General features: G+C 35.3%; 1 protein-coding gene across 1 annotated transcript; it reads left to right on the top strand.

Annotated features, from left to right (window-relative positions):
- Positions 1 to 6,233: 6,233 nt before the first annotated feature.
- LOC128639503 (G-protein coupled receptor 12-like) lies at positions 6,234 to 7,250 on the top strand. The gene has a single exon (XM_053691648.1). It carries the CDS (start codon positions 6,234 to 6,236, stop codon positions 7,248 to 7,250), a length of 1,017 nt encoding a protein of 338 aa, XP_053547623.1.
- Positions 7,251 to 12,173: the final 4,923 nt, after the last annotated feature.

Here is a 12,173-nt window from a genome sequence, read left to right as displayed (position 1 = left end):
GAGACAATAACACAAGGCATCTATGTTCATCCACCAATCAGCAGCTCCTGAGCCTATTTAAATATGTTTTTCAGCAAATGATATCAAGAGAATAAAGCAAATTAGATAATAGAAAGTTGGAAAATTGCATGCTCTTTCTGAATCATGAAAGAAAAAAAAATGGGTTTCATGTCCCTTTTAATACATATTTAAATTTAGTTCCAGAATGCACTACTGGGAGCTAGCTGAACACATCTGGTGAGCCAATATCAAGAGACATATTTGTGTAACTACCAATCAGCAGCTAGCTCCCAGTAGTATAGTATATACATATTCTTTTCAACAAAGGATACCAAGAGAACATAGTAAATGTGATAAGGGACGTGAGTTTAAAAGTGTTTTAAGACTATATGCTGTATTTAAATTATAAAAGATGGTTCCCTTTACAGTTTGTAATAGCACTCTGCAAATGCTAGGTTATCACGTAATTATTGTATCATTAATCATTCCACTACAGAATATTTTGGTGCTTAATAAATAAATCATAACTAAAATATATGTATTATAGAGGTAGATTCTGGTTGTGGAGAATAAATGTGCATGGGGCATGTAAGAGGGGGGTAATGCTTAAAGGGATTGTAAACACCTTGAGATTGTGTATAGAAAATGTTTAGTTATGCACCACAAAACAACTTTGCAATATACTGTTATTTATTGTGCCCCCTTTTCATGTAATTTAGCTGCGACAATTGAGCAAATTCTAATTCTCAGAACTTGAAATGTGCTCTACTGACTGTCAAGGCAAATTCTTCTACATACCTGACCCTAATTTTAACAGATAAAAACTACAAAACAATGCATTTTATTTTAAGATATAAAAACTACAAAACAATTGGCTAGATTATGAGTTTTGCGGTAAGAGGAGTGCGGTGCTAACTTGAACATTATTGTCACCGCTCACTTACCTAAAGCGCTGGTATTACAGGTTTTTATAAACCCGGCATTAAAAGACAAGAAGTGAGCATAGAGTGTTTGTTTGTTTTTGTAATTTAGGTATTTGTATTTATTTTAGTTAATTGTATTTAATTTAGGTAATTTATTCAATTGTAGTGTAAGGTTAGACCTGGTTAGGTGTCAGTGAAAGACAGGTTAGGTTTTATTTTACAGGTAAATTTGTATTTATTTTAGCTAGGTAGTTAGTAAATAGTTAATAACTATTTAGTAACTATTCTACCGAGTTAAAATAAATAGAAACTTGCCTGTGAAATAAAAATAAACCCAAAGCTAGCTACAATGTTATATATTTTAGTGTTTGCGATGTGGGAGGGCCTCGGTTTAGGGGTTAAAAGGTAGTTTATGGGTGTTAGTGTACTTTTTAGCACTTTAGTTATGAGTTTTATGCTACAGCTTTGTAACGTAAAACTCATAACTACTGACTTTACAATGCGTTACAAATAGGCTGTACCGCTCACTTTTTGTCCTCCAAAAAAAAGCTTGGAATACTGGCGCTATAGAAGTCCCCATTGAAAAAAGACTTTACGAAAATTCCGTACGTTAATTTGCGGTACGGCCAAAAAAGTGTGCAGGACAGCTGTACCTACAAGACTCATAACGCAAAACTCGTAATCTAGCCGAATGCATTTTACATTGACTTTATGACTGTTGCTAGCCTTGCTATATGATGTTTATAGCCTAGATTGGCTCCTCCATTTAAGGCAAATGGTGGGTGGGGTTTGACTATTGAAAAACAATTGGCATAAAAAACGATGTTAATTTGTTTTATTCTATAGCAGCAAAACAGAAATGTCTTGTTACAAGGTGTTGACTGTCCCTTTAAACAGAAATGCTGCTAAAATCACGGAGAAGTGAGAGATGAGTAGGGTAACAAGCCTGTAATATCCCCAATGGGATGCTGGAGTCTGCATTATGCTGACACCGATTACTAATAGAAACTGTTGTCACATTTATGTAACTTCCAAACACAAGGACCTGCTGCTCTGATTAGTTCCAGGCTGTGAGGTGCTGTGTGATGTGCACCGTTGGGTCTGCTGCTGCATTGCATTATTACCCATATAATGCCCCTTATTACCTAATAAAAAGGGCACCGTCTTGTGCACAGAGGTTGCCCTATAATAACCTCCAGGAAACGTCATCAGAAAATCTATCAGAATTTCATTGAAAATTACATTCTGATTAATACATTAAAATGTGTGAACTATGATGATGCAAGCAGCCTGACAAAGTTGACCCCCTGCTACTGCTTAACGGATAATATTTTGTTAAAGCAATGTCAATCCTTTTAAGCATTCACCCTTTAAAAAGAGGAACTGTATATATTTCCCAAGGAGACTGTATCAAGTCCTGCCTAATTAGCTGCTTTTTTTTTAGTTAAACCTCAGTACTGTCAGAACAAAGAGGTTCTACATCAGTATGTTCCTTTGTGCCAGTGATCCCTAAAATAATTAGTGCTGTGTAATGCGCTGAACATGTTCTGGGGTATTTGGTATTTAACTCAAGCACACACTAGATTAGTCCCGAGGGTCAGGGATTCCTCATTTCCTATTATTTCTATGGAAACAGCTGTTGTCAAAGAGAAATGTATTGACTGCAAGAAAATGGGGGTGTGTGTGGGAGGCAGAGCGATCGGAATGTCTGCAGCAAACCAAACAGACAAAAAGATTATTTAATGAAGCACTTTATATGATTGGAGCTACACTGTAGAACGAACGTTTCTTAGGAGTAGTAAAGGGTTAATACAGCTCCAACTCAGAGGCAGATCCTATGCACCGATGACATCATCAACATCTGGATAAAACGTCACCCTGAGATGAGAGGAAGGGGGCTTAGAGGCTGGTCATAATTATTGATAGGCAGCAGATGCCATTTTCTGCCTCTTCACTTGTAAAATGATTATTTATCCTTAAATGTACTTATTTTTATGTTTGATACATATCAGGTACTGGTACCTTTATAAAAGCTACAGCAATGTATGCATTATATATTGATTATCTTGACTGAAGAAATGTGTGTAATTGAAACAGGAAGTTGAATGTTTCAGATAGATATGCACTTGTGTATTTATTAAACACATTCTTAAGCAGCTAATGTATAGAGTAAAGCATACTATTTTATATACATGTATTAGTGTAAATGTATTTCACCCCTACTAAAGCATGTTAAAACCAATTTTTATGCCAAGTCTATGGCAAAAATTAAAGGGACATGAAACCCCCCCAAAATATTTAATGATTCAGAAAAAGCATACAATGTTTAAATAGCTTTCCAATGTACTTCTATTATCTAATGTGCTTTATTCTCTTGGTATCCTTTGTAAAAGAAAGAGCAATGCCCTACTAAAAGCTAGCTGAACACATTGGGTGAACCAATAACATGAGGCATATATGTGCAGCCACCAATCAGCAGCTCCTGAGCCTACCTAGATATCCTTTAAAACAAAGGATACCAAGAGGACAAAACAAATTGGATAATAGAGGTAAATAGGAAAGTTGTTTAAAATCACATGTTCTATCTGAATCATGAAAGAAAGAAAAAATTGGGTTTCACATCCTTTTATTTTTGACACTCATTAAAAAAGCAAGCATGTGAGACACTTCATATATGGAGAAGTTTTATATATATATAATATAGAAACACATATCTACACACACACATTACATAAATATTTTATATACATACATCCACACATATTTATCCTCTATCTATCTATACTATTTATCTATCTATTATTTATTTATCTATTATCTATCATCAATCTATCTATCTATCTATCTATCATCTATCTATCTATCTATCTATCTATCTATCTGTCTGTCTCTATATATAAAAAAATATATATGATCTATCTATCATCTATCTATCTAGCTATCTAGCTATCTGTCTGTATCTATCTATATATCTGTATATCTATCATCTATAGTCTATCTAGCTATCTGTCATCTATCTATCATCTATCTATCCATCTATTTATACATCTATATGTCATCTAAAACTATACAACTGTATGTCCTACTTTGGTTTTATCATTTAGTAGAATAATAATATAAACATATTGTGTATTTTAGTAATGCACTGTATGTATAATGCTCAGACACATGCTATATGTAAAATAAGTGCATGCAATTTGTAAAAAATGACCTTAAGGAGGTGTGTCCCTATACATGGAAAAAATCTTATGAATGAAATTCCAGAGGTGTGGTGTTTGTGCCTGCCTGCTGCAGGAGCCAGTGTGTGTGTTTGTGTGTGTGCGTGTGTCCTCCTTAGTATTCTCATCACATCCCCTTCTGATTCACAGACTTGGGAGCTGATCATGAATATAAGCGAACACTTTGACGTCAGAGCTGAGAATTCTCAGCAGACCCAATGGGGCAAGAATATTAAGTGCAAGTCAAAGCCAGCAATCTGCCAGCATTATTAGCAATGTTACCCAAGGAATGAACTGCAAGGACTAGCACAAAGAGACCGCGGAGGAGATCAGGAAGGTAAGGAAGATGCTTGTCTCAGACTGGCACATTGCATGTGCCTGACTGCCTGTAGATATAGTTTGGCACAGCTCTTTTATTCCTTTTATTTCCATGTAGATATAAATAGAACTATTATTCTATGTATAGTGTACAGTTATGTTTATATATGTCTATCTATATATATATCCATCTATTTATCTATCTTTATATCTAATGTTCAGTAATTGTATATAGTATGTATATTGTGTTTCACTATTAAAAAGCTAGGTAGAGGCAGGCAGACAGATAAAAGATAGGGAGAAAGATTCAGGTGTGTTTATACTTTATGTACGTTCTCTCTATACACTGAAGTAAAAAAGATATATTGAGATGCATCAAGCTTTTTATTTGTCTATATATGTATAGATAGAAAGATAGATAGATATATAGATATATATGTGTGTGTGTGCTGAGATAGTGTTACTTTAGAGTTACCCTTATGAATTTCTGCATTTTAAAGCTAAGCATACACACACACATAATATATACTGTATATATAATATATATATATATATATATATATATATATATATATATATATATATATACTGTATAGTTGTGTGTGCGTGTGTCTATGGAATTGTACATCGATTTACAAAAAGGTGGATATATTCGGTGTGTGAGTGTGACGTACGTACCCTTTGCTCTTCCAAGATGAATTTAAGGAGGCTGTGCTTGATGTTAGGAAAGAGCATATTGATTATCCCTTGTGATCTGCAGTACAGGCCCCTCTGATGCTTGAATGGTCACTGTGAGCATCACTTCTCATTAGTACCCATGTACTATCCAGTGGAAATTCTGCTTAGCATTTTTATTATCCTTGAGGTGCTTACTGGTTTTATGATGTGGTCTGAGGGCTGTGGTTAATATGCTGCAAGGATAAGAAGGGAAGTGCAGTAATTTAAAGCGAAAGGAAATACAAACGCAGGGGTCATATTTTTACAAAGCTTTATCAATTATCTGTCACTGATTATCTTGATGGTAAATTGTATCATCTCCCAACTTTCCTTGGGAAAAAAATCCTTTGTGATCAGGATAATCCAGCAGGCAAATAGCAGGTATCTTTCCCAGGTGCTGGGTAAACATGCACATATCCAGGGATGTGATATTTCAGCAGACAGTGTTGTGCTGAGGCTTATTGTAGAATCCATTGTTATTAAGATAGACATCCTATAATTTACAGCTCTCACATGCTTCCAAAGCTCAGGCATTTACTATGTAATCATCTCCTCCCTCTGGAGCAGGCAGCTTTGCTTTTTTCTCACCTTGGCTGATGAAGGAAAGGAGACTGCAGACACAAGAGTACCCAGTGTCTATAGGTAGACAGAACTCCAGAGCATGAAATGTATGTGGCTTTAACCCTTGCACTGCCAAGTGTTTTATATCCTATGTAGAAATGAAACCCGAGGAACTGTGGGAAGGAAACTAATCTAAACGTGTCCTCCAGTCAACTGTAATGCTGTAGAGAATATTGATAATAGAGACAAAAGATAGACATTTATGTAATATGTTGCTGGGAGATTAAAAAAAAAAAGACATGGGTTGGTTTTAACCTAATTAATAAAGAGCTGGATACATTTCTATATAGTAGGATGATGCCCATAACTATGATGTATTGCTATGAAGGATAATGTGTATTCTTTTATTGCATCTCTCATGACCATACAATTTTATCTTTCTCTCCCTCTCTCTCTCTCTCTCTCTTTGCAATGGATTGTCCTTTGATGTGCAGCAATGCTTCACCAACCTGCAGTTGCAGCGATGGACCACCTGCTGCATTTCCGCAATGTGTCAGCCAGCAAAATATCCCATCACATCGACCCCTGGGACACCAACACCTCTACTGTCATTACATCTGATCTGTCCCCGGACAGGCCTCTCAACCCTTGGGACATCATTCTTTGTGTGACAGGAACTGTCATGGCTTGTGAGAATGCCATTGTCATTGCTATACTGTTTTATACCCCCACCTTACGTGCCCCCATGTTCATACTTATTGGCAGCCTGGCTTTAGCTGATCTGCTGGCTGGTGTGGGACTTATTGTCAATTTTATTGTGCTTTATGTATTTAACAATGACATGGCTACCTTGAGTTCTGCAGGGCTACTATTGGCCTCTTTCTCAGCCTCTGTATGCAGTCTATTGGCCATTACAATGGACAGGTATCTATCACTCTACAATGCGCTTACCTATCATACAGAGAGAACACTGACATTCACATATTTGATGCTAATCCTGGTCTGGGCACTTTGTATCTGCATCGGTTTGTTGCCTATCATGGGGTGGAACTGTGTCAAGGAACAGTCATCCTGTAGCATCCTTAAACCAGTCACTAAAAACAATGCAGCTGTCCTGGCGGTGACTTTTCTCCTGCTCTTTGCCTTGATGATGCAGTTATATCTGCAGATTTGCCGGATTGCTTTCCGACATGCCCAACAGATAGCTGTGCAGCATCAGTTCATGGCAACTTCTCAGGCCTCCAGCACCAGAAAGGGGGTCTCTACCCTGTCCCTCATCCTTGGCACCTTTGCACTATGCTGGATACCATTTACTGTCTATTCACTGGTGGCAGATTCCACTTATCCAATGATCTACACTTACTCTCTGGTGCTACCAGCTGCTTTCAATTCAGTTATCAATCCAATTATTTATGCTTTCAGGAACCCAGATATTCAAAAGTCACTGTGGCTTGCGTGCTGTGGTTGCATCCCACACAGATTTTTATCTGCCAGGACTTCTAGTGATGTATAGTGACTATTAAGGGAAGTTTTTAGAGGCACTTATAACTTGCAAAAATGGAGAGGGAAAAAAAAAGATGTCAAAATTATTTTATTTTTAAAGTTTATAAATGTTTTATTGCTTTAAATTATGAAGAAAATATGCGAAGAAGCACTTAGAAATTACTGTGGATAATTTGAATATTTTATAAGTATTGGACCTTGATATGATACAGTTTTGTTTGCTAAAGGCACAGCTAGTTGTATCTTGAACCCATTATTGTCAGAATGGCTGGTAATTAGTTTAAAAACAGTTTTTAAAAGCAGATACTTTAGACCCATATAAGTAGAGTAGGGCATAAACTAAAGCATGCTGATCCTATTTATTTTTTCCATGAGGGCCTGAAATTTGCCAAGTTAAACTAGCAACAACATCAAAATTGTTTGCTAAAAATTATTAATGTTTTAATAAATTTCATTTTTTTTTTTTTTTAAAGAAAACTCTTTAAGAACCCTTGATTATGAGGCATCACCAAATTCTAACAAATGTGTGTAACATAAAATAACCTTGCTGAATCTGGTAACAATCTTTTTATATAGAGTTTGTGGGTACAAACGTATACTGTTTGCAAAATGGGTTTTAGCTTTTAAATTTATCTAGAAGTCGATCAACAGTTTGCAAACCTCAAATCTTTAAACTGAGTTTACATTGCAGAAGAAAATGTATTGGGAATAAGAACATAAAATGTCTATATTCAATAAGTCGTGCTCCACGTGCTGTCAACCTTTAGCTCATATATATATATATATACCGTGTAATGCTATACAGTATATATTGCAGCTTTGACTTATGCTAATATATGTGATCCCACCTTAGTGTCAGTTGGTATAATAATACAATGGCCTTTAGTTATCAAGGTTTGTCGGACCTGATCCGACAGTGCGGATCAGGTCCGACAGTCCTCGCTGAATACGGCGAGCAATATGCTCGACGTATTCAGCATTGCACCAGCAGCTCACAAGAGCTGCTGGTGCAACGCCGCCCCCTGCAGACTCGCGGCCAATGGGCCGCCAGCAGGGGGTGTCAATCAACCCAATCATACTCGATCGGGTTAATTTCCGGCGATGTCTGTCCGCCTGCTCAGAGCAGGCGGACAGGTTATGGAGCAGCGGTCTTTGTGACCGCTGCTGCATAACTGCAGAAACATGGGGCATCAAGCTCCATTCGGAGCTTGATACATATGCCCCAATATCTTCTATAGTTTCCATATTGGGTTTAACTTGGAAAACTCCACAGTTGCATGTATATTCTTAAAAGAAACATTACAATATTATTTGAAAAGTACAATTTTTTATGCCAGAGATTATGCACCCCCTCCCCAAAAAAAAGAAGAGAATGAAAGAATATCTAAAACCCAATTGCACAGAGAAAGCAAAAATGTTTTGTGCATTGTTTACTAGGTCTATGAGATTAGGTCTATGAGATCTGGTATATAATTACCACTGCAACTGGTAACATCAGTTATACATCAGTTATACAAGTAATTTTATACAAAAGCCAATTTCTCTCAGTTATTCAAATTAGTTTTAAAAAAATAGATTTTGGAAAGATTGCTTTCAAAAATTCTTCTGCAAGGTTTGCACTTTGTTAAAAAAATATTCAAATGTAATAAAAAGTACAAAACAAAATAAATCAACACAGAACCTTCCTTGAAGTTTTAAACTATTTTCTGTGCTCAGCGACACAATTTTATCTCAGAAAGGCATGAGATAAATAATGTATCCCTATGAGCCACTCAGGATCTCAAAGGAAAACACTGCTTTTTATCAGCTGTAGAAAGAAAAAAAATATCAACCTCAAAATGTTATGCTATTTATGTCTCATTTTATTATATATTTTTGGCATTTTCTTCTAAATTAATTATACTTATTCAATTGTATGGAGCCAGTGTTTCAAACTGTGCAGAGTGATACACAAAAAGGTTGCTATTTCTGGAAAATACCATCAGAAAACACATTAACATTAATGTGTCCTTTTAAATTTGAAATATACATTGATGTGAAGATTCTCATGTATTAGATAGTTAATGCCATAATTAGACTCAATACTGCTCAGTGCACTAGAGGGGGGTCTGGATATAGCTTTAGTTAATTTTAATGCCCTGACAGCCGACGGTCTTGTGATAAGTTTATTATTCTATAGGGTTACAATGCCGGTAGTGTTATGAAAGAAACTTACCCTACTTTCAGAAATCATATAACATTTGATCTTTGGTCTCGTCATGCTATTGATATAAACTATCTCTAGAGATTTATAGAACTAAACAGTCAGCCAAACTAGAAATCAAAGTATTACAAGGACTCTGTTGCAGCTAAAAAAATGGACATGGAAGAAAAATATTAAAGGGACATTGAAGCCAAAAATTAACCTTTCATGATCCAGATATTTTTCATGAAGGCATATCTGGATAGTCTCAGAGGCATTTGTCTTGGACACTATATGACAGAATTGTTTGCCACATGTTTTTAACAGTTATTCATACAGTGCTCAAGACATGTGCACACTCATGAGACTACCTCAGTATGCTCTTATGAAAAGCATTTAAGTTTCATAAAAAGGTATTAAGAGTCATTGTGATAGAAGTAACTTAGATTTTTTTTAATTATATGTTCTGTCTGAGACATGAACATTGAATTATTTACTGCTATGTCCCTGCAAGTTTTTATTTGCTTTAGAGAACAAGCATTATTAGGGAAGTATGGTGCAACTTAAAATGCTGGTATACATACTTAACATCTTAACATACTTATAGGTGGTCCCTTTATGTTATATTGTTTACAGTGAAATAATATGTTTATATGATGCCTAAAACAATTTACACCTGTGACACCATGCAGTTTTGCAAACAAACACACTGTGCAATTAAACAACAAATGGAATGCGCAGAGAAATGATATGTATCCCAAGAGCTATTCCCATATAAATAAAAATCAGTACTATAAAAAAGCCCAAATGCTATATTCTAACAGTTATAAAACAGAATCATATATTATACAGCAAGTTCTTAAAGGGATACATAATTGATGCAAAACAGTCTATCCCTGTGTTTTCAAATACTTTCCTATAAATAAAACAAGTACACTTTGCAAAATATTATCACATGGTGTTACAGAGTGAAAATTATATTTGGCATAGAAAAAAATGTTTAATTCCTTGTGTACATAGTTTCTGATGTTCTATAAATCCAGTCTAACTTGTGCTTTTGTTGGTAATGGTTTCTTTGAACATCCACTAATCCAAACTTGCCAATTGCTGGAACTATTCCCAGGGTCATTTTTTTCTGTGGTAACATTCAATCCAATACTAGTTGCTCTGCACAAAGTAGTGTAGCACAGTCTAGAGGGTATAATACTTACAGAAGGAGACATCCATGTAATTCTGGATCTGCACAGTGAAACTATTAGATTGGCCACGTGTTGTACTTTAAGCAACCATCTACACATAGACAAATGCAAAATAGCTAGAGGTCATACCAAAAAAACACAAACACTACAACAACAAAAACGTTGTCTAAGCAAACATAGAAAAAGTGGCAGCTATGGTAATGTCAGCTGTTAAAGCAGTGTGGGCCATTACAAGTCTAAATCATGAAATACATTTAAAAATAATAAAGTTGCTTATTGCCTAATGTTATGCCAGTACTAAATTACATTATTCAGCAAGATGTAACTTTACTTGCCATTTTCAAGGCCTTGTTGGTAGCAAATCAGAGTGTGCACAAGTTGAGTGTTTTTTAGCTTTTCTCAGCATTCTCTACAAAGCTTTCATACAAATTCCCATACCAGCAAAATAGCATTTGTCAATGAACTTTAGAGTAGGGGTATCCATTGTCCAACCTTTTCAGATGATGGGTCACACTGCCTTTTTTTCACTTGCAGAGTAAGTTAGTATATTCTACAAATTATATTTATCAAAATAAAATATATGTTCTTTCTACTAAATAATGAAAATATAAATTATTTATCAAGATATGTGCCTACGCATAAACATAGATCTAGGAGAATATGCAGTTAATCCACACAAAACAAAAAAGAGCCAGAATATGTTGGTTGAAAAGAAGAAGGGTAGAGGAGTAGTGTGAAATGAGGAATGGGTCACCTACAAAGAGCATTGTGGTCCCTAGGTTTTAGGTTTAGAGAAAATGAATTGGGTACAATGTCAGCAAAACTGTGTTTTAGTTAATGATCCAATTTCTTTAGTTGCTTTATTATTATTATTATTATTTTATTTAAAAACTAAAACTTAAATTAGTTGGTAGTGCTCCTTTATAAAAACTGATGTCCCTCCTAAATGTCATTTGCCATTTAGCTTCTGCTCTATACCTTCTGCCTGTATGATGATTTCCTATTGTTAGGGTTGGTCAAAAGCTTCTCATGTGACATATTTAACTGGTCCTAACGTCCAAGGAAACAAATCATTTGTCTCCATTTTGGAATAAGTGTCTTAACCCCTAATTATTGCTCTCCCTCCAAGTTGGGGATGGTGGGCTTCGTTTTGCATGAACAAGGATGTTTAACAGATTCCAATCAATTTATTTCCTGTATGTTGACATTTTAAAGCATGTATGAATTCTGGTCTATTTTTTTATCATTGTCAGATTTATTTATTTTACTTGTTTAGTCTTTCTGGTGAAAAGAGTCTACGCAAGAGATTTAAATGATTATTTTTTTTATATAAAAGTGTGTACAATGCAGATGTGTGATACTTTCGGCAGCTCATTTTGTACCTTCAATAAAATGCAGCTTTTGAAATCATGACTGTGTCTTTAAAAGTTAAAATGCTGGCAGCACCATTTGTTGAAGATGGCTTAAAAGGTTTTGTTTAATTTCAAATATGATGTTACAGAGAAAGAAGAAAGAAGACATGGGTCATTTCTAAATAATGAGGGAAAAATTA

This window comes from Bombina bombina, chromosome 1 (assembly GCF_027579735.1).
Source record: "Bombina bombina isolate aBomBom1 chromosome 1, aBomBom1.pri, whole genome shotgun sequence".
Lineage (NCBI taxonomy): Eukaryota > Metazoa > Chordata > Amphibia > Anura > Bombinatoridae > Bombina > Bombina bombina.
Note: the sequence above shows the minus strand (reverse complement) of the source record. Positions and strands in the feature narration are given on the sequence as shown.

Excerpts from the sequence above, each read along its gene's own strand:
- LOC128639503 (XM_053691648.1), top strand. The coding sequence starts at position 6,234 with ATGCTTCACCAACCTGCAGTTGCAGCGATGGACCACCTGCTGCATTTC.